Below are 22,844 nucleotides of genomic sequence, written 5' to 3'. Positions count from 1 at the left end.
AAAAACATTTAGTATATTAGGTGCAAAATTTGCTTTCATTTTGACAGGCTCGAGGTTTGACGTCTTTGAATGAGCGCGTAACTATCCATGTCCCCCAACATCAACGTGTACTTTTATTTTGAAACCCGGAAATAACAGGCACAAGACGATGATCAGCTGACTGGAGTGTTGACAAGGCATATTGGCCGCCGTGGAGGAAGAAACAAAAAGCCGTCGTTGTCAGTTTCGGCGATGAATGATCGAAAAGCCCGATGTATACATCACGGCTAGCCTAACGTTTCCTGCGATACGGAAGCTTGTATCTGATGTTTCTCGCTTCATCGTGCAGCTACTCGGTTACCAGTTTGTGCACGAGAAGTATATACCGGTAGCCTAGTTGATTTTTCTTCACGTAGCTTTTGCCTTGCCTGTGATCTATGTAAAAGGTGAGCGAAAAGCCACCAGGAAACGTCTCCGCGGTCAGTATGGACATCCAGGACGAGAGCAGGAGGTTGCTGGATGCGGAGGAAGTGGACGACGATCCTACTGGACTCATATCTGAGCAGGATGCTTACCTGAGGTCAGTTAACAATAATACACGGAGCTCAGTAACTTTAAACTGGCTACCCGTCTGGACCAGGACCCCCTGGCAGAATATCAAGAGATTCTGTATCTCAATGGGACCTTTCTATGCAGAAGGAAACATTCTATCATAAATAATAAAAAATAAAAATAAAACAAATAAATAAAGACGCATCAATACAGACCATGGGTCTGTGTCCATTTAAAATATTATGATGTCATGTGTAGACCTGTAAATAAACCAAGACAGAAATAATGTCACTACATTTAGTTTAGAATCTAGAATTTAAACTAGGATGTGCAATACATCCTAGTTAAACATATAGTCCACTTTATTAGAAATATGCTCCAGCCATATTCCAATTTATTTTGAACTTGGCCACCTCAGATAAACAGAATAGTAATCCTAAATCTATAACTGTACAACCTGGTATCACTTTACATTATATATTTTTATTACGTCACAGATAAGACATCTTTTTTTTAGTGAGCATACATTATAGGGAAAGCAATCGAAACATGTTAAAGTACATGAATAAATCATTAGGTCTTGTTTTATAAATAAACGATAAATACATAAAAATATATATTCTGCTTTATTTCAATCGGGGTCTATTTTTCGCAATAATATCTGTGATAATCCTGATAATGGAAATCCACCACCTTGTCAATATGGCACACTGACATTGATTTCTAGGTGACATGCAGGTGGATGGAGGAGACGCTCAAACCAGAGGAACCAGAAGAGTGGCATGTTTGACCTCTTTTTCTCCACAGTAAAGTGCAGAACAGGAAGTTGTACCTGGCGACGTTCGTGTCTGTTCTGGGTCCCCTGAGCTTCGGCTTCGTGTTGGGGTACAGCTCTCCCGCCATCCCCGAACTCACCAGGATCGCGGACCCTCGGCTGCGTCTGAACACTGACCAGGCCTCCTGGTTCGGGGTATGATGATTCAGTATCACAAGACTCAAAACAGAACAGCTAAAAAATTATGTGGTGGTGTTTTTTTTTTTTTTACTTCTCAGCAGTTTTATGTCCTCACTTGAGGTCAAAACCTACTCTGAGCATAAAGAAACACAGAAAAAAACATAGAATGAAAGGTTTGGTTACTTCTGTGTGGAGCTAAAAGTGAAGATGACATCCTTGATGTTAAAAGTCTATGTATATCTAAGATTGGAAGGTGAAACAATGGAAGTTAGTGGGGGATTAATTGAAAAATATAGAGTTTTTAACCCTGAGAGACCCACATAGACATGTTTTTATCTTTTTTTAGGGGGACAGCAGGTCAACAGTAGATGCCACATAGATACATGTGCACAGGATGCAGATTTGAACTAAATTTGTCAAATAGAGGGTGAAGTGCAAATGGGATGATCTGTATTTCCTTCAGCTCCATGTTGTTTGTTTCTCAGTCCATAGTGACGGTGGGAGCGGCGGCCGGCGGCCTGCTGGGCGGCTGGATGGTGGATAAGATTGGCAGGAAGCTCAGCCTGATGTTCTGCTCGCTGCCGTACGTCTTCGGTTTCACCATCATCATCGCAGCCCAGAACGTGTGGATGCTTTACGCCGGCAGGGTGCTCACAGGCGTCGCCAGCGGTGTCACGTCACTCGTCGTCCCGGTGAGAAGCACCCAAAAGCCGTTTTCAGTTCTGTTCTGTTCCTCAACGCCTGCTTGTCCCAGGAGTGCCGTCAGTAACTGTGGCATGTCGTTTCCTCCTCAGCTGTACATCTCAGAGATGGCACACGAGCGGGTACGCGGGACGCTGGGCTCCTGCGTGCAACTCATGGTGGTGCTCGGCATCATGGGAGTTTACCTCGCAGGTATGTCAGCTCAGCTTTAAGTGATTGTGGCGTCATCAAATACCCTTTTTTGTAAAATTCACAGATATAAAATAGTAGATGTGATATTAGGTCATAATAATAATGTGATAAGCAAAATTCCCAAGACAGAGTTGCCTTCCTCTGATAACTTTTAATTGACACAATATAACAGTATTTATTGGTCGAAAGGACCAAGGATTATAAAGACAAGATTGGTTCTTAATGGTTCCAACCTGGCAAACATCTACTGTTTTATATCTCTGGTAAAAATTGAACTCATTACATAACTGACACTGACTGAATGTTTATAAGCAGGAGGTCCCACAAGGTCAAAGTTTACAAGCTCTAAATCCCTGAAGTTCGTCCATGATGTGACTTTACCCCACTGACCATAATACAGAGCTACACATCTTTCTGGTTATTTCTACCTGTCACTCTCTCAAACACCCTGTGACAACATGGTTTAAACACTGTTTAAACTCCTGGACCAAAGGTTGCCAAGAGGATATGAGCAAAAACCTGGTGGTCATGTGACACGATCAGAGTCCTGAGCTTCCTCGCTGAAAATAGTCAGCGGCTGCTCACATTTACCCTGTAGAGGCTGGCGAGTCACATGATGTGCGTTGTCTCCTGTTAGAGGGCATTGAAAACACATGTTTGTCATATAAAATGGGTTGAATGAGCTATTCATTCAGTTGATGTCCTGTAAAGGAGTCTTTACTCCACTTTGTCACAAACCAGCTGCAGTTCAGCGTGAAGGTGAACACTGTGTTTGTTGTAGAGAATCAAGTGGAACAATCGGTTCTGCAGAGGAATGTGGTTTTAGATGCAGCAGTCTCACATCACTTTAAATAGTCATTAAATGCAATTTAACGCTTTCATGCACAGGGACACCAACTGTCCCTTCCCCCCGTATCTCCCAGCAGTCAAACACCATCAATGTAAAGTTAATTAGGATCCATGTTCATGGTGGACACACCAATTAAATGCATCCACATGAGCAAAGGGGGGGGGGGGGGGGGGGGGGGACCACGAGACTTTCAATCACGAGGCCGGTGTTGGACACGGTGTGTTGTGCCGAGTGCCATGGAAAAGTTACTATCTGACTTGTTTGGTGGATGAATTAATAGACTGAAGCTGATCGTTCTGCAACTACTTTGACGTCCCTCACCCTGCAGGTCTCTACGTGGACTGGCGCTTCCTGGCGATCTGCAGCTCCATCCCGCCGACCCTACTGATGGTCTGCATGTGCTTCATGCCGGAGACGCCGCGCTTCCTGCTGTCACAGGGCAAGAGGCGGGAGGCTGAGGAGGCGCTGCGCTTCCTGCGAGGGCCGGACGCCCCCGTGGAGTGGGAGTGCGCCCGCATCGAGGACTCCTACAATGAGCACGTGAGTCTGTTGTTAGTTGGGTCCGGAGGGAAGTCACCACAGGAGATACTGCAGAAATGATCTACGGCCCAAGAGCACAGGACTTTCAAAGCAACACCTAAAACAGTCAATATCATGTGTTTGCTGTATTTACAATATGTTCACCTTTTACCTCTCTGATGTTATCTGTGCTCTCTTCAAATCCACAGAACTCCTGTGACAAAATCAGTAATTTCACCTCTCAGGAGTTGCTGGTCTACTGCTGCCTCCATTGATTAGTTAGTTAATGTTATTGAGGGACTTTGGTAAATGTGAACATGACCCTGGCGCCCGTGGTCTCTCTGTTGTCTCCCAGGACTCTAGTTTCCAGATGTCTCACCTGAAGGACCCCGGTGTCTACAAGCCTTTGGCAATCGGCGTCATGCTGATGATATTTCAGCAGATGACGGGCATCAACGCCATCATGTTCTACGCTGAGAACATATTTGAACAGGCACATTTTAAGGTCCGTTATCGTTATTTATTCTGGAGAAAATAACTTTGCATTCAGTTACAATTTTAACCATGATTGAAGTCTATTATTAGAGAGAGTGTGTGTTCACTACTTTCCTTATTTATTGATTGAACTACAATTGAAGTGAATTGCAAACAAAACTAGATCCCACGAAATTGAAATATATAATAAATCGTACAACTACAGCCCTTTTTCTGTGTCACTCCAGTGAAACGGTTGTTGAAAGCATGGATGTGAATGTTGTTTTACAGAACAGTGACATGGCCTCAGTGATCGTAGGTCTGATTCAGGTCGTCTTTACGGCGGTGGCAGCACTGATCATGGACAAAGCGGGAAGGAAAGTCCTTCTCATCATATCAGGTATTTTCACATTTTATTTTTACATAAGAACATCCTTTGGGGCTTACCTCCATGTAGAAATAACTACTGTTGCTGCTTTGTACATGTTGTAGAGCCCTAGATACGCCAGGTAAGCAAATCGCGTCCAATTCCATGAATTCCACCAAGCTATGAATAGCAAGACACGCCTCGGCTGGTTTACCACAGCTGTATGAGCCCATGAAGTGATGCTTTGTTAGGTCTGTCTGCAAGATGACAAGCAAACAACTTAAAATGCTTGTTTTCTGAATGGAGTCTGGATTTATGGGTGCTAGGCTATGCTAACATTGTAGCTGCTCCATCAACACTCAAAATAACGTCATCTAGACATAAATAAAGCAGCAACTATGTTGTTTATACCATAGACAGTGAACACACATACAATTATGCATATAGTTTGTTCTGGACTAATATGAGCTACTATCGTAGAGCTCTGGGGGAACACAGACACAGGAGACAAGATTTGTTTGACAACAGTGATATGAAAATCAAACAAAAATGTTTTCAAGTATTTTTTCCAGTTCAGTTCTGTCTTTAGCACCAGACACAAACATGAGGTTGTGACAGATTGTGTTTATATTTCCCGTTCACAATCAAGGTGTTGCCATGGCGATCAGCACCACATCGTTCGGGGTTTATTTCTACCTGGTGTCCAGACTTCACAGCACCCCCTCGCTGGGCCTCTCTGTGCTGGATATCCACAGCAAGGCTGCAGAGGAAGCCCACGCTGACCTGGCGTGGCTGGCTCTGGCCAGCATGGCCGTCTTCATCACAGGTGGGATCCCGGGTCACAGATAATCCAGTTTTTTCTTAACCTGGTAACTATTGCTCCATGTGTTTGTGTCTGCAGCGTTCTCCATCAATACTGAACCATTTTAAAACACTTATTTACACATATTTCTGCTGCATTTATTTGTATGTTGCAAGTTTTTAACTAGTTTAATCTACAGCGATGCGTCATATTCTATAAAATCATCATATGTCCTGTGAGAACCACGTATTTCCAAAAAGACAAACAGCCCTGTTTTCAGCTTCATGACAATGCATCTTCCAGCTGATATGAGAGGCTTTTTTAAATAGTAAATAAGCAATATTTCACTTGCATTTGTACTTGTCTCCTGTACTTGAGTTAATGCACTGAGTTTAGTTCCACCACTGGTGGTTTTCGTGAACGTATGGATGCGTCTGCTTGTTCCCCACAGACTGATCCACATTAACAGGTGCTGCTGTGTTCAGGTTTTGCTCTTGGTTGGGGTCCCATCCCGTGGCTCATCATGTCTGAGATTTTCCCCTCCAACGTTAGGGGGGTTGCCAGCTCTGTCTGCGTCCTCACCAACTGGAGTATGGCGTTCATTGTCACCAAAACCTTCCAGGACATGATGGTGAGTGGACTCCATTTCAAGCTTTTGGTTCTAAAGCAGTAGAGTTCCCCCCAGTAAACTGTTACACAGTGTACATGTCTAGAGCTTTTATTGTGAAAGGAGTGGATCTGGTCTGTGCCGGCTTTGTTAAGGTGGAAAGGAGTAATACAATGTTTGTAGTCTTGGTTCAGACTGTGGAACCATACCTGTTGTTTTACACTATTGACTTCATTCCGGTAAAATAAATCACATTTCCCTTTCTTCGCCGGCCTAATATTGTCGTTCTGTGTGACTGCGTGACTTTGGTTGAGTAAACGGTCCCGTTGCCTTTTCGTGTGTGTCTTTTTCATGTGTTTTGGTGTCTCCAGTGAAACTGTGAAACCTTTCCAGCATCACTATATAACTGTGGCCTCTTCCAGGGTCTTCTAACCAGCGCTGGGACCTTCTGGCTCTTCGCCTCGATGTGCATCGCTAACGTCATCTTCACCATGGCCTTCGTCCCAGAGACAAAGGGCAAGACACTTGAGCAGATTGAAGCCATTTTCAGAGGCACATCAGGCCCATGAAGCCCCCCCATCACACCTGACAAAAACTGAAAAGATCTCAGATGTGGTGTCTCTGAACCGACTTTAGAAAAGCTATGTGAAACACTTTCTTATCTTTTGTGAAAAAACAAAGAGAACAATAATACACAAGGTTATAAAGTTCAGTTTTTGTCCAACTGATTGATTGGAGATTTTGAATCATTGGTATGGTACTGTTGCACTGTGTTGCTTTTTAATGAAAGGTGTGTCCACATGACTGAGGATACACTAAACTCACTACGGAGTGTGAAGGATCCCTTTCTCAACTGAACCGTTCAATGCTAAAGAATACATTTTTTTTTAATTTTGTGCAGGTCAACTCCCATTCAGCAGAATCACTGTGGGTTTAGTGTGTTGCTCAGTAAAAACCCTTGATAAAACTCGGGTGAATCCACAAAGGATGGATTGCGGCAGCTGATGGCACCATGAATTGCATTTTCCACCGCTGTCTGTCCGGTCTCAAGGTCCAGTTCACAAAAGATATTACAGCTAAAACAAGCCTGTAAAGTTTTTAAGCTGAGTACACTTTGCCCCTTTTTTGTGGAGGGATAGGGAAGAAATTATGTGTGTATTTGTTTATATATAAACTAATTTTTCATTCATATTTTTTCCTCATGTATTTTTTAAAAAATGACACGAGTCACACAACTGTCATTGTGTCCCAAAATAAATGTTTGATTGAATCAGCACCAGCTCTGAAGACACTAATAACTTCCATGTCGCTACGTGTGACTATCGGCGCTCATCTTTGTGAATTTGACTGTTTTTGCAATGAGAGTCTTTCACAAATTTTGACGATTTTGCACTAAATGTCTGCATATTTAAATATATGCGACGAGTCAACACGCTTTTACTCCGATGAAATATGTCAGTAAATCCTCCTCTGGTGAATTTCAAATGACACAACTCAACATCATCACTGAAACACTACCTTTACCTTAGTGGCGGTGACGTGAAGTCATATGACTGTGGTGTAGTTCCCTTACAGCCTCAATTTAGCTTTTTACTTACACTCATAAATGATTTTCCAAAGTCCAATAATAAAATCAAATTTTTTTTTTGTGGAGGGAACAAGGGCAATGCCAACTTCCCGGACTAGAAGTTAACCCTGCTGCGCTCTGGTTGCTCCTAAGTGCTGCTTCCTATACTCAGAAACTGTCCATCGCCCCCTGCAGGTCTCACTTCTGTGATTTATCTGTAAGTCAGTTCTTTCTGTGCATCTATAAAATGTATGTTTGAGACAGTTCGAGCAATTTGACAGATGACTAATTTAATAAGAAGATCTGAAAACCATGTAGATGGCAAAAGTTATATAGAACATTGGGTTGTTCATACATTCAGGTTTGGATTCTTCACGGTGAAGTTTTAAATTATCGCCCTTTTTAGCAGGTTTTCTAAATTGAGAATATGTTTGGTTAAAATAACATATATAAAAAAATATATATATACTTATATATAGAGTGTCAGGAATATAAAGACTTTGAAAATGTTTCTACCTTTACTTGCTTAGAATAACGTCTGCTGTTTGTGCTCCTCAAACTCCAAACAAATATTTTTGTAGAAACTTTATTGTCCTGGTGTTTTGGGGGGTGACTGGTGTTTACTGCTGTTTACATTGACTGTTCATTGAACAGTTTACATCATCAGAGAAGTGAAGTGAAATTAAAAACAGGTAAACTCTGATGAGAAAAAATAAGGTAATAATGTTATTAAACTTATTCTTGTAAGGTTTTGATGACTTGTATGATTTAATACTTCTCTGACTTCATGACTTCTGTGAAGAAAAAAACATCACTTACATGATTAAATATATATATATATTTAAACTAATTTAGCTCTAAACATCTTGTGTTCTGCAGGAATGACTCAAAGTCCTTCAGCTTGATCGTTATTTAAAATGACAGCCTCCACAGATTGGAGCAAATACAAAATTCTGGTAGGATGATGTATTTAAACTATGAGTACAAAAATAAATCATTTCAAACATTTAATTTTCAGGTGTTGAATGGTTGCATGGTGCCATTTAACTAACAGTAGAATTAGTAATAACCCCCCCCCCCCCCCCCCTCAAGTTGCTGTCCATAATACGTTTCTGCATCCAAGCATTTAATTAGCCTAGTTTTACAATTTTATTTCTCTATAAGCTGAAAGCTGTAAACCTCAGTAGATAAATAACTTGCATTAATTAACAATAAATTAATGACTCAATAAATAAAATGATAAAGGAACATGTGAACATAAAAACGTCAATCATCAAATAAATGTGAAGGTGAATTTGAAAATTAATTTAAATATGTGTTTTTTTATTTGACAAATTACTTATTTTTGTATACATTTATTTTCAGATTTCATTATTTGATTATTTGCTTATTTATTAAAATTACAGCTTCAGTCCTCGATAAGGTAAATGTTAAGGGAAGTGGTAAGGTGAGTATAACTCAACTTAAAAGCCCTCTGCTTCATACTTTTCTTTACAGTTTAAATTTGGAGTTTGCGCACTTTAACAACGTATATGACTTTTCAGAATAAAATACCTAGCGAGTAAATTTTACACCGACCTGACAAATTTGATTATATTTTTGCTGTTAAGTTTAATGAATTACATTATACTTCATAGGATATTGCGTAAAATTCATAAAAACATGACATTTACGAATCTCTTAAAATATATATTAAACAAGAAAGAAAGTTCTTCCCCAGTGGGATTATTGTGACAGACGCCCTGTATGCTGTTTCCTGTCCGCGGTCAAAAATAACGGAAACACTTCCTGAACCGCCTGGTGGGGTGTCACCGCTTCTGTCGTCCGGACTGAGCTGCCTGTCTTGCCGCTGCTCGGGCTCGGAGACTGGGGGGGATGCTGCCGCAGAGATGGAGTTGAATCACAAAAACAACAAAGTGTCGAACAGAGTTTGAGACAAAGGGAGGGGGGTTAGCGTTAGCTCTCCGGCTGATGGATTTTTGTTGAATATAACACAGGGGGATCATTTCAAAAATCGGGTCAAAATGAAGCTGCTGAAGCCGAGCTGGGTGAGCCACAACGGTAAGCTTGTGCAGGAATCTGTTGGACCAAGTTGGGCTTTTGTTGTCGGCAGGGGGGTGAATAGATAAGGAGGCATCATGGTGGTGGTCGACACTTGTTTGACTTGTTTGTCACTTGTCGTTTGTCACTCGCATACCAGACTCGATCCAAAAACTCAGCACACACACATCTGGTGTTTTTAATTATTATCAGTATCACTCCGCGTAGTTCTAAATTTATTAATGTTTGCTAACCTTAGCTAGCTAGCTAGTTAGCCCCCCATTCTACCCGGCTAGCACGGATGACCAGACGCTAGCTAACTTAACGTTAACATTACCTGCCGAATGACCCACGTTGAAGTCTCAAAGTGACTTTAATGTCTTTGGCGACATTTTTTTTTGCAAACAAGCCTACATTTAGTGACAGTGAACAAGCTCGACATGAAGATACAAAAAACTGTCTCTCCAAGCTGTCAGTTGTGGAAAGTTAACCGTTTGGGAGAAATGGCCTGAATTTAGGGTGCAGCCAAAGATAAATGTAATTTAAGTTACAGTTTTTTACTTTTATTGGTGCATCTTTTAGTCTGTGAAGCACACTACGAATGTATAAGTGTCTGTCACAACATGCCAGAAAACAAAACGAGAAGGTTGCTTCAAATGCGTGTTCATCTGACCCAACTGTTAGTAACTGACATGAGTTAAAGTAGAGACGGCAAGTAAGTCTTACTGTCCAGCAGTTGATTCACTTGAAAACTTGTTTATTATTTGAGAGAATTGGTTTCTAATGCTTTAATCTGCAACATATCTCTGCATTTGATTGTGGAACAGGTGTATGAGTGTTTATAGTTTAGTGTTTTTATCTGTGTAACTTAACTCCTTGCTTTCTATTGGGCATTCTTCTCACGTGGCATATCTGTACTCTTTAATAACAGAAATGATAATGTTGCAACTATATATTGGACCTACTATAACACACATCAGGTAAATATAAGACAAGTCATATGGTTCAACATTAACTTTTAAAAGTGGTTGCCACACTGGCAACAGGTATAAGCTTTTGGTTGCAGAAAGTGAAAGAATGGTTGCTAGCATTAGTCCCCTTATATTTTGAGTAATTAAGATGCTACACAGTTATTATCCACAATATCAGTCTAGAGAATCTGTTTGTCTGTGTCTATGAATATTTCAAAACTGATTTGACAAATGAAATGTTGACGTTTGTGTTCACAGGCAAACCCATATTTTCAGTTGACATCCATCCTGATGGGACTAAATTTGCAACCGGTGGGCAAGGTAAAACCAGCAGCTTTGTTTCCATCCTCGTTTTTCAGATGATGTTGGATCTTGAAAAGAAAACACAACGATGTCTTCATCATGCCGCCAGGAGTGTGTGGGTTTTAATATTGGATTTGTTTTCAGGGGAGGATTCTGGCAAGGTAATGATCTGGAACATGGCGCCGGTCCTCAGAGATGAGGATGAGAAGAACGAGAATATTCCCAAAATGCTTTGCCAGATGGACAATCACCTAGGTAACCATTTCCATGTTGATTCAGATAACCGTGTTATAATGTTGTTCTCACAGGTGACTCACCCACCACTAAAATCTGGTTCTATAATCTAGAATTGATCTGTTCTGTAAAATGAGTGACAGACTTGAATATTGCCAATGTGACAACCTCTATAAAAGATTACATGTATTGCTTCCCCAATCTGACCTGCCAATTACAGCTAACTCCTTGTCTTTCCACCAGTTTCAAGCTCCTTTTTCATGTGAACAACAAAGAGGCAGATACTATTATACATAATCAGGCACCAAATTATTCTTGATTTAATGAGCATCTTGACTTAACTTAAAGCGGTAGAACGAAGTCTACATTCACATCTGCTATGTGTACTATGAATAGTAACCGTAGATCCTAAAAGTTAATGGTTTACATTTCTGTCCGCTGCCGCTCAGTGTCCGGTGTGTTTCTACTCGTGTGATTATGTTCCAGTTAAATGATTGTGCATGCAGTCAGATTTAATAATAGGAACGTCTTGCACTACTATAGTGCAAGTGCTATTAATAGCCACCATGACAGACTGCAACATCAGCACAAATTCATGCAAGTTATATTTGTAACCTGAGTGGGCATTTGTTTGTCTGCAGCATGTGTGAACTGTGTGCGCTGGTCCAACAATGGGCTGTACTTGGCATCAGGAGGAGATGACAAGCTGGTCATGGTGTGGAAGAGAGCTGCGTAAGTACACACACCTACACTCAAACGCAAGTAGTGTTAGTGATTCTAGAAAAGTATGCCAATGCCCTGTTGTTAGCATCCGTATCAAGATATTTAAGCAGAGTGTCGTATTGAAATCACAATCGTGGTGTGACAAGTGCAAATACATGAGATTCATCTGCAGTCTAGTCTTCATCATTTCGAACGTATCAGCATTTTTAGATGAATGTATTTTCAACTGCAGTGTTCAACATTAAAATGAACAGAAGGTTTGTATGGTTTGTTTTGAGCAGTCAGAGCCGCTGGTCAATGCTCTTGGTTTTTGATTGTTGTGTTTTCTATGTAGATTCATCGGCCCAAGCACAGTGTTCGGGTCAAGCAGTAAGCTGGCCAACGTGGAGCAGTGGAGGTGTGTCACCATCCTGAGGAACCACACTGGAGGTAAATCACTTAGAAACATGGACACACACAACGTGAAGGGTGCTCCGATTGATCGCTGACCACTGATCTGTGTGTTTTGTTTGTAGATGTGATGGATGTGGCTTGGTCTCCTCATGACGTGTGGCTGGCCTCCTGTAGTGTGGACAACACCATCGTCATCTGGAATGCTCGCAAGTTTCCAGGTACGAGACCCCGACACCAGAGCTCAGCTTGTCTGCAGCCTCGCGTTAAGAAATATAATGGACACATGAATCAATCTAAACATGCTACATATTATATTGAACACTGGAAGCCCTCTTATGACAATTGCAACAGGGGTGCATATTATAATTTTTTTTTCATACTAATTGATTGAACTTTTAAAATATGATATTGCTATATGATATTTCTCTCATCCATGTCTCTTGATTTTTGTGTCTGTCCAGAGATGGTGATGTGTCTGCGAGGACACACCGGGCTGGTTAAAGGTCTGACGTGGGATCCGGTGGGGAAGTACATCGCCTCGCAGGCCGACGACCACAGCCTCAGAGTGTGGAGGACGGTGGACTGGCAGATGGAGGCTAACATCACCAAACCTTTCAGCGAGGTACAAAACCAGTCAGCTGCGTTTGATGATGTTTTAATGGTCTCCATCCTTCTAGATAGAGCTAGCTAAATTCTAAACCTGTAGTTTGTGTTTTGACTGCTGCATAATTAAAACCATTCTCTGGATCTATTCAGTCCTCTAGCAGAGCTGCACACACATCACTGCCCCACTGTCACGCGTTCACCCAACTAATAGGAACGGCTATTATCAAAACGCTGTCGTACTTAAAGGACTGCTAGAAATAAAACAGGGTAAAAGTTTTTAACAAGGGTATCATGGTACTGTTTTAGTTTACGCAATATTAATTGTGATGTTTCCATCTTTAGTCCCTACTTGTTAATTTCACATTTTACACTTTGTTCACATTGTCTTGCTTTCCTTTTTCTTGTGGTTTTAAAACCAAAGAATCAGCAAATAGATGCCTTAGCATTCTTTTTTGCTAATGACAGCTGATATCTTTCCTGCTGGTGTTACAGCTGGATAATTAATAGAGCTTTACCAAATACCAAATAGTTATTTTTATGTTATTGTAGACGTGGATTGATGTGAGGAACATTATTGTGGCCAACTTATTTTGTAGTGAACGATAATCTCATCATATTGCTCAAGCCTGGTTGATATTAAAGAAAGAAATGTGGGCTTTTACAACCATCTCCATTTCTTTCAAACTTCTTATGTACAATGCACAGAGCTCCTAAAACTCCTATGCTCCTAAAACCTGAATAATATATCAATATCATCTTTGTGTCTCAGTGTGGCGGGACGACACATGTCCTGCGTCTGTCCTGGTCTCCAGACGGTCAGTACCTGGTGTCGGCTCACGCCATGAACAACTCCGGTCCCACCGCTCAGATTGTGGAGAGAGACGGCTGGAAGACTAATATGGACTTTGTGGGCCACCGTAAAGCTGTCACTGTGGTGGTAAGGACGTTTTATCCACATGTTCAACTTTTAAATTTACTCAAAATCTATCAGCGCACTGATGATGAGATGAATCACGTTTCTCTTTAGAAATTTAACCCAAAGATCTTTAAGAAGAAGCAGAAGAACGGCAGCGCTCCAAAGCCCGGCTGTCCGTACTGCTGCTGTGCTGTCGGCAGCAAAGACCGGTCGCTCTCCGTCTGGGTCAGTTCACGTTTCACTTTCTTTTACAAAATGCTACTACATCAGGTCGGCACCAGTGATGCAGGTTCCTCAGACAAGTTGCAGATTTCACTCATATTTGTTCAGGGTGCTTTGTATCTGTTCTGTATAATCCATCTGGTGTAGCAGTGAAGTAGCAGGAACAAACACCTGGCAAGCTGCCATGGTTTTTGGTCACGGTGGTTTCATTAAATCCAAAACAAATCACTTTTAGTAACAGCTTTTAAAAAATATTAAATTGTGCTTGAATGACCACTCAGTAGAAAGTTCCTCACCCTGTTTTAGTTACTGTGTATTTCATGTCCAAACCTGTCCTCCTCAGCTGACCTCTCTGAAGCGCCCCCTGGTGGTCATCCATGATCTGTTTGATAAATCGATTATGGACATTTCCTGGTGAGTTTTACACACACACATGCACATGCATTTTTGGCTCATTAGATTATATTCTAATATTAAATTAAAAAAAGATGAATGTACTCATTTAGAAATATTCTGCTTCAATCCATATTTCTTTCACTGCGTTCAAAAAACTGTTTGCTCTCCTGCTCGCTGCACACAAGCTGCAAGTTTTATTAATTGAAGAACGTGATTTAATAAAAAAAAAAAATAAGGCCAACAGAGTCCATGATCTATGGTTCTGTATCTGTGAGTTTAATATGTGTGTATGTGTCAGGACTCTGACAGGTTTGGGGATGTTGGTGTGTTCGATGGACGGCACCGTGGCTTACCTGGACTTCTCACTGGATGAACTGGGAGACCCTCTGAACGAGGAGGAGAAGGTTGGACACACATCATGTTTGCACTCTCTTCTCTATATGAGACAACAAATCCTTGGTTGGCTTGTAATTAGTCATTGTGATTAAAAAAAGATAAGAAACTCAACCCCCTTCCATCATTCGGTCAAGATTAAGAACCAAAATCACACTTGTGTCTCTTCCTTCCACTTACAGAACAGCATCCACCAGAACATATACGGTAAGAGTCTGGCTATCACCAGCACCGAGGCTCAGCTCTCCACCACCATCATCGAGAACCCAGAGATGCTGAAATACCAGCAGGAGCGACAGAACTCAGCCCAGGCTAACTCGGGACCGGGCACCACGGGGCCCGAATCCTCGGCCCCCAAACTCAACAGCATGATGAACGGAGAGTCTCTGGAGGACATCAGGAAGGTGAGACGCTGAAATCTAACAGCCAACACGCAGCACAGAATGTTGATGTGGTTCAGCTCTACACATAACTGTTCTTAAATGGACTTCATTAATCATGTTTATATGACACATGCAGGCCAGCTGATTTAGTTAATAAAAGGTTTTCTCTCTTGAAAAGCTTACAGACTACACTTTCAGACTTCATGGATTCATGAACAATATTTTTGCAGGGAAAATACATCGAAATTGTTGATAACTAATCCTATTTAATCATATCTAAATAAGTAAACAGGAAAACTATTGAAGTAAACTAACTTGTAAACAACATGTATTCAGATTATTTCAGACAAAATGGATTCTGATATTTTTGTAGCTAAAATTTCTGGGACATTGTTGTTCGTCGTCTTGCAGAATCTTCTGAAGAAGCAGGTGGAGACGCGAACCCCGGACGGCAGAAGACGAATCACGCCGCTCTGCATCGCTCAGCTGGACACTGGGTAGGGAAACACGAAACATTACTTTGGCCCCCGAAGGCTCAACCCACTGCAAAATTAAGCAAATGCATGCATCTAGGTAAAGCGCAACCAAATAGTCCGTTTTTCTCTGCAGGGATTTCTCACCGGCTCTGTTCAACAGCGCTCCCATCCTGCCCTCGGGCTCCTCCATGTCCAACCAGCTCACCTCCCAACTCAGCTCTGACTCCAGCCCAGGACAGGCCTCTTCTCTGGGGCTCAGGCCCAGCCACGACCCCATGCTCACCTCGCCGCCACCCAACAGCGCCGCCAAGTGCCTGGAAGACAACAAGGATGGGTACAGGCTGACTTCTTCTGTGATCTCCTGTCTGTGAATGTTGACTTCCTCACCAGACACCTCTCTCACTCCTCGCCCTCTCCTTCCTGTTTTTAACCTTCATTTAATCACCCTTCATTTTCTCAATCCCTCTTTCTTTATGTTGCAGCGTGAAGTCCACTCTGCTGCTGACTTCTGCCTCCAAGATTGAGCCAATGAAAGCTTTGGATTCCAGGTTCACAGAGAGGTCAAAGGCCACACCGGGGGTCACAGCTGCCATCTCATCCATTGTTGGCCTCACGCCTCTCGACAGGTGATTAACTGACATGACAGACTACACGTCGGTCCGCGACCAATCAAATGACCATGCGTATGATGTCATCCCTACTAGAGTACCTCTGTTATTTCCCTCCAACTTGTATCTTTTTTTAGTCCCTCAAGGAAACATCAAAGAGGTAGAATGGTTGTTGCCGTAGTAACATAAATGTTTCCTCCATTTAACAACAACAGGGTTTCTCTTTCTCTTCACCATTGTTTACAGTTGTTTATGGACCGCTCTGTGTTCCAATTGGTCAAAGTGTTGGCCATGATGGTAGAAAAAAAATGAAACCGGCATTAAACCATCGATTGTCATTATCATTCAGACTAGAGCTGAGCGGGCGTCGGGATGAAATCAGGATGATATCCTGTAGTTTGAACCAAGCAAAACTGTTCCTGAAACAAATTTGACTTTCTGTTCATCACACAGGCCAAAAGACAGCATCTCCACCCCGAAAGATGTAAAAACCAAAGAAGACACCAGCAGTGACAGCGAGGACAAGATGGCCAACATCAACAAAAACCTGTCGTTCAGCAAGAGGAAACCCGAGCTGCTGATGGATGGAGCAGACGGAGTGGTGGAGAAGAGGAAGAAGGGACGGCCCAGGAAAGACAAGATGGCGGCACCCATCGCCCAACCCTTCACTCAGGTAGATAGATGAACAGAAGAGATGAACAGATCATTCCTTTTATAAGAACATTTTGTAAGCTACTGGATGTCAGTTAAAGCCTCTTATTGGCTCTAATTGTTTTATATTAAAATAGCAACAAGTATTAAGGTCTAATAAAAGCTCCTTTTCAAGGATTCAAGGATCATGTACTGTCATTGTGCAGCACAGGTATGCACAACCTAATGGAGTTAGGTGCAAGAAAAACAAGACCAACAAAAAACAGCAGTTCATTCGTGTAATGCATATCAGGAGGAATGTAAACAGCGGCAACAAAATAATTCTCTGGGCAGATAACATGGCAAACATCATAACATATAATATTAAACATCAGGGAAACATCGTCCATCGAATGTGACCATGTTTGAGCACCAGAGTCCACCTCCCCTCATCTCCTGCATCTCTGGCTGGGTGAAGGTCTCATGGTTCAAGTGCTCCATTAATAAACGTTGCCATGGAACTTTTGTGCATATGTCTTTGGAGTAGAGATAACTGAGTGTTGTGTCCCTCCTCTTCCTGTCAGATAACTCCTCCAGCAGAACGGGAGCCCAGCAGGGTGGCACTTCCTCCAGCTCCTGCAGCTGCTCTCAAACTACCAACACCAAGTATAAAGAAGGCCTTCAGTCTGCAGGTAACTCACCGTGCTCCAAATTCAATACTCTGTGGTGGTTTTATATGCTAGGAAGCTGCTGGATGTCAAGTACATTTTTAATGATGTATCGCAAAAGTTATCTCATGAGACCTTTTGTACGGAGCAGGTGTAGACTACTCTGCAGGTAAGTTTCCATTTTAGCTATATTCACATAGGAAGTATAAAGGTGGCAAATGCAAATAGTGTTTTTATAAAAACAGCTTTGGTTTAAAATGTTAGATTTTTTTTAAATAGCTGAATGGTGCAGTCAAAATAAAGGTCTCTACATACCTACTAGAACGTCTTACAGTTCTGCATAAAATGTAATCGTCTCTAACTTAAGCAGAAATCTTGTGTTAAACTGTGATGGTGTTTGTTCTCTGGACGGCATGAAATAAACAGAAGTGGAGTTGCAGTGATGGAATTTGACAGAAACATGACGTGATTTCAGTGTACTATTCTGCCAATCCACTCCCTCTACTGGTGATGAGTGGGAACTTCAACAACTTTGTTTTTTACCTGTAATTTCTGGTGTTTCTTAGGTTTGTTTACGCAGCATTTCAACATCTAACAAACTAAACATTTTCATGCATCGGGGATATTTTTGTGTGTGTAGGTGAGCATGGAGCCGTCGGTGTTCCTGGAGGTGGAGAATGAGGTGTCGGTGGTTTCGGGTTCGAAGCTCAGCCAGCTGCGATGTTCCAGAGACGGACGAGAGTGGAACACACTGCTGCCCAGCTCAGTGGTCACTGCCGCAGGGAGCAGGTACGAGGCTCAGCAGCTCTTTAAGTCATTCAATACAAATAAAGGAATAGCACTAAATACATTTTTCCCGCTCTCCCTCTCACTCAGCGATGTCCTCGCCGTCGCCTGTCAGGACAGGATGTTGTCAGTGTTCTCCTCCTGTGGCCGGCGGCTCCTTCCTTCCATCCAGCTGGCCACGCATGTGTCAGCTCTGCACTGCTCGGCCCACTTTGTCATGGCGCTGACCGCTGGAGCAACGCTGTCCGTCTGGTCAGAGCTTTTCTTTCTTATTCCTTTTATTTATATATATAAAATAAAATAAAAACAGTTTTATTAATTTGTTTTCTGTCTGTCTGCAGGGATGTTCAGAAACAAAAGGCCCTCGTGAAAAACGAGTCTCTGCTGACCATTTTATCTGGTGAGACACCGCAGCATGTGATGATATACAAAGAGTTCAACATTTTGGGGGTTAAATATAGCTGCTTTTCGACTAACTTCCTCACATGAAGATGGCTGCAAACCACATTATATTGACTTTATATATGTGTGTTCTCCCTAAAAACATGTGGTTTGTTTGTGAAGGTGCTGACACCACAGTGTCTCAGTCTCTGCTGACACAACAGGGAGTTCCAGTCATCGGACTGTCCAACGGGAAGTCCTACTGCTTCAGCTCGTCACTGGAGACATGGTGAGACACCGAAGGACTCTGCTGCTCATGAATGAATGCTTTTAAGGACACCAGCTCAATGATTTTACTGTCTCCCTCAGGACTCTGATAGCAGATAAAGGAGACTCTATGGTCCAGTGTGCTGACTTCAGGAGCTGCCTGCCATCCCACGATGCACCTGTGTCCTCGGGGCCGCTGGCCGTCATGCAGGGACGCAACCTCAAGTATGACAGCAATGCTAACTCTCGTCTTCTCGTTCCAGATAAAATGTAAGAAAGACGTAAATGAAAATGTGTGTGTGGTCCCTGTAGTGCCGGTCGGCTGGCGTCCCGCCTGTCCTCCACCCCTCACCACCTGCAGCAGAGCATGACGTTGGCCTTCCTGGAGAACCAGCTGGCGTCTGCTCTGACTCTGCAGTCAGCGCAGGAGTATCGTTACTGGCTGCTCATATACGCCCGCTTCCTCGTCAACGAAGGTACTGACGCCTTCTGAGAGTCTCTTTGAACGCGGTATCGAGTCTGCTTTTTGTTTCTGAACTGTGTGTCTTTGACGTCTGGGTCTGTCCGTCTGTTCCCTCTAGGCTCAGAGTATCGTCTCAGAGAACTCTGTAAGGAGCTGCTGGGTCCCGTCCACAAATCCGCGGCCACATCCTGGGAGCCCACCACTCTGGTACGACTATAAAACACTGTGATCCCTCCAACACATGAATGAAATGTCTTTAGGCATGACTTTACACAAGAAATGACACGATATAAACTTCTCCAGCAAATATTGCACATCAAAACAATTCATACAGAGTATTTTCACATGTAATGCTGTGAATAATTTTGACCAATGTGTTTAAACAGTGAAAAGATGTAACCAGACAGGTTTGGTGATTTTATTTTGTTTCTGTGGAATGTGAATGAAATGTTTTCTACGACACTGAATCAAGTCAATTTTGGGCAAAAGACAAAAGCCTTTGAGGTCAACGTGGACTGCGGCTTCTAGCTGAAACCACAATGAACGCTGTGGTTTTGACCTGTGCAAACAGAGCTAATGAGCTAGCTCCGGTGCATATACGTGTTGCTAACTTTCAGTTTCTCTGTCCGTTCAGGGGCTACGCAAGCGGGAGCTGCTGCGGGAGGTTTTACCCGTCATCGTTGAGAACCTGCGATTCCAGAGGTTGTTTACTGAATACCAGGACCAGCTGGAGCTGCTGCGCAACAAATAACACACACTGCTACACACACGCACACACCTGGACTCGGCTCGCCTCGGCTGAACTCTGACTGCTTTTCCTCAACTTGGGAAGGTTGAAATGCTGCTCTGGCTGAAAACACACCCCGGGTGTTTTGTGAGAGAACTTTCCGGTTGGCAGCCTTTCAAGCGCCGGGACTTTTCAGCGCTGACGCTCACTGGAGAGAAGTGGTGGGTGCTTCGATTTTTTGTTTTTTCTAATCACGATCTCAGTTTGAAAGTTGGTCTTGTGTCATTTTTCTGACCTATGCACCTCTCTCCTGCACTCCTAATCATGGATTAAAAAGATGAACTTAAGAGAGGCGAAAAGGTTGCAGGTTGGATTCCTGCCACCCGCAGCTTCAGCAGCTGTGTGAATCCTTCTCAAGTCTGTTTCCAGACACTCATCAGAGAAGAAATAGAAATGAGAATGGATGTAAAGGGGCAATATGCTTCTACCAAAGTGATGCCTTTCATTGTAGAAATAACATCCCCCCTCCATCTGCACGGTGGAGGAAAGGAGGGGCATCCAGACAGAAGGTCCAACGGGGTTTTTAAAGGCTCAATCTGCCACATTGGCTGTCTTTAAAAGTGACAACTCTAATGCCAAAAAACCGATAATCAAGTTTATAACACCACTGGAATGAAAATGTACATTCTGAAATACAGGATGGACCTCTGGGAAACGATGTCAGAAGGGATCTCAGATATTTAAGCAATGCCTTTTCATAGAGCACTTAACGCATTTCGGTGTTTGTGCGGAAACAAACAGGAAGCACAGCAGCTGAACTCGACTGGATTTAGACAGAAAAAAAGAAATCGGCGAACATGAACAGAATGTGACGATAAAATGTGCAGCAGCGTGAATCCGTCACATCTCTGTCTGAAGCCGGGTCGGACATCAGCACAAGCTCGTTGACGCTAGACGCCATTTTTAAACAGTTTGACGCCATGCCATTGATTGTTACACAACAATGTAATCATTATTTACCTGAACGTCATCAGCACCTAAAATCAAGATAATCAAATATTGAGAAAGGATTTGGCATGATGTGTGCGTGTCCTTTAAAAAGTCCCATTTTTATTGTGGTGGATGAATGAAGTCCAGTTTTCAGGCAGGTTTAGACCTTCATCATATTGACTGTATACCATATTCTCGTGACTGTCTGCAGGTGTTAAACAAGCACTCAAACAGTGGAAATAAAACTATTTTCTTCTAAATACACACAGGTCTGATAAGTTAGTTGTTCCAGTATCAGATTCAGCCTGAAATGCTGGGTCGGTTATTGGCGAGTCCACACCGATCTGAAATTGCGTTATATAATTTATCGGCTCAGAGATGCACACAGGAACAACAACAACACTCGTCAGCTACTTCCAACATAAATATAAGACTCAAAGATTGTTTTTTTTTTTTCAGAACTTATGATGGAGGTAGCTAACACGTGAACCATCTCTAAGGTGGTTGGCAGGCACTAGCGGAGACTGTAATGTGAGTCAGAGCTACCAAAACATTTCATTGGGCAATATTCAACACTAAAGTCTTATCAAACTAGATAATAACAGAAAGAACTATAACGTTCATGTGTTTGTTGGTGTTTTATAAAGGATTTCACCTACAATACAACAATCGCATCACATGCATACAGGGTTAGGAGCACATAGCTGTTCAAAAAATATTAATAGTACATATATTTTAGTTTTTAACACGCTGGTATCAGATCGGTACTCGGCTTCAGCCGATTCACAAGTTCAGGTATCCTCAACCTCAACACTGACTCCTCATTTGCAGAGACTTGAACCTCTTCCTACCGTAACCTCGAGCCAACGTCACATCCAGACAGATTTATTGTAAATATCAGCAGTTGCTCGAGGATAACGCGCTGAGGTCAGCCGTCCAAACGAATAAAGAACTCCAGGCTTTAGTGTATCATATATCTTCTAAAGTATATTATGTGTGTCGAAGAGGCCTCTGAGGTAAAACTATAGTTTCACAACATCCGATGCAGCTTTTTTTTACCCAGTTTTGTCAAGTTAGCGCATGATCGACTTCTAGAAATCATGTTTGATCGGAGAGGACCAGTGGAGACATGTTATTAATATTATTTAATCTGTTTCACCTGTGTGGCAGGGCAAAAACCACTGCAACTGTTCTTCAGGACAGAAGGGGGGAGACATTTTTGTTTTTGTCTGACATCCATTAACTTGACATTTTAACAGTTTCAGAACCCTTCAGACCTTCAAGAAAAAGTCCTTGTGTTCAGCGTTTTTTGTCCAGCACTCCTGCTGACTCAGTGTGTGTGTGTGTATATATAAATGCTTAATGTTTACTGCTGTATTTCACTGCACAGTGTGGAGAGCAAGCAGCACTGAGGCAGGCAAGAGGAAGAGTTTATCTTTCTTTACCAATTTGTACAGCATTTTTCTTTCTTTCTTTCATTTTTTTTTTTTTTGTCGTTAGTCATTTTTAAATGTTTGTACAAGGCAATTATTTTGTTTCCGTTTTCTATAAGAAAAAAAATACGCAGAGACGAGCTGAAATTTTGTTTTTGAAGAAATAAAGTGAAAAAAGAAACGAGAAGTGGTTGGTAATTTCCCTGTCTGGTATTTCTTCGCTGTGTGGGAGATGGTGGGAGACCGCTACTGGTGATTGAATGAAGAGA

The 22,844-nt window shown here is 42.3% G+C and overlaps 2 protein-coding genes across 3 annotated transcripts; both read left to right on the top strand.

The window, feature by feature from the left end:
* Positions 1–162: 162 nt before the first annotated feature.
* On the top strand, positions 163–7,275 carry slc2a8 (solute carrier family 2 member 8). Of its 2 annotated transcripts, XR_014598223.1 has the most exons (11): positions 163–559; positions 1,339–1,501; positions 1,972–2,178; positions 2,281–2,380; positions 3,559–3,770; positions 4,105–4,254; positions 4,515–4,623; positions 5,240–5,416; positions 5,878–6,023; positions 6,422–6,939; positions 7,076–7,275. XR_014598223.1 is itself a non-coding variant. In XM_084025581.1 (10 exons), the coding sequence occupies exons 1-10, from the start codon at positions 465–467 to the stop codon at positions 6,566–6,568; spliced, it is 1,506 nt and encodes a 501-aa protein (XP_083881707.1). In that variant the 5' UTR covers positions 163–464; the 3' UTR covers positions 6,569–7,275. The 2 variants fall into 2 exon arrangements, 1 of the variants encoding a protein (XP_083881707.1); XM_084025581.1 differs by having other exon boundaries at positions 6,422–7,275.
* A 2,123-nt stretch (positions 7,276–9,398) lies between these two features.
* hira (histone cell cycle regulator a) lies at positions 9,399–22,771 on the top strand. The gene is made up of 25 exons (XM_084025346.1): positions 9,399–9,627; positions 10,836–10,898; positions 11,025–11,135; positions 11,756–11,846; positions 12,172–12,266; positions 12,353–12,448; positions 12,692–12,852; positions 13,606–13,773; positions 13,864–13,977; positions 14,318–14,388; positions 14,669–14,774; positions 14,946–15,167; positions 15,558–15,643; positions 15,756–15,956; positions 16,105–16,248; positions 16,684–16,903; positions 17,445–17,552; positions 18,169–18,317; positions 18,405–18,566; positions 18,656–18,714; positions 18,879–18,984; positions 19,065–19,187; positions 19,275–19,438; positions 19,544–19,632; positions 20,060–22,771. The coding sequence occupies exons 1-25, from the start codon at positions 9,591–9,593 to the stop codon at positions 20,174–20,176; spliced, it is 3,063 nt and encodes a 1,020-aa protein (XP_083881472.1). The 5' UTR covers positions 9,399–9,590; the 3' UTR covers positions 20,177–22,771.
* Positions 22,772–22,844: the final 73 nt, after the last annotated feature.

This window comes from Eutrigla gurnardus (assembly GCF_963514095.1).
Source record: "Eutrigla gurnardus genome assembly, chromosome: 13".
NCBI lineage: Eukaryota > Metazoa > Chordata > Actinopteri > Perciformes > Triglidae > Eutrigla > Eutrigla gurnardus.
Note: the sequence above shows the minus strand (reverse complement) of the source record. Positions and strands in the feature narration are given on the sequence as shown.

Excerpts from the sequence above, each read along its gene's own strand:
- slc2a8 (XM_084025581.1), top strand. The coding sequence starts at position 465 with ATGGACATCCAGGACGAGAGCAGGAGGTTGCTGGATGCGGAGGAAGTG. Across the intron at positions 2,179-2,280 it reads TCACGTCACTCGTCGTCCCG|CTGTACATCTCAGAGATGGC; the intron begins GTGAGAAGCACC and ends TTTCCTCCTCAG. Across the intron at positions 4,255-4,514 it reads TTGAACAGGCACATTTTAAG|AACAGTGACATGGCCTCAGT; the intron begins GTCCGTTATCGT and ends GTTGTTTTACAG.
- hira (XM_084025346.1), top strand. The coding sequence starts at position 9,591 with ATGAAGCTGCTGAAGCCGAGCTGGGTGAGCCACAACG. Across the intron at positions 12,449-12,691 it reads GAATGCTCGCAAGTTTCCAG|AGATGGTGATGTGTCTGCGA; the intron begins GTACGAGACCCC and ends GTGTCTGTCCAG. Across the intron at positions 15,168-15,557 it reads CTCTGGAGGACATCAGGAAG|AATCTTCTGAAGAAGCAGGT; the intron begins GTGAGACGCTGA and ends GTCGTCTTGCAG.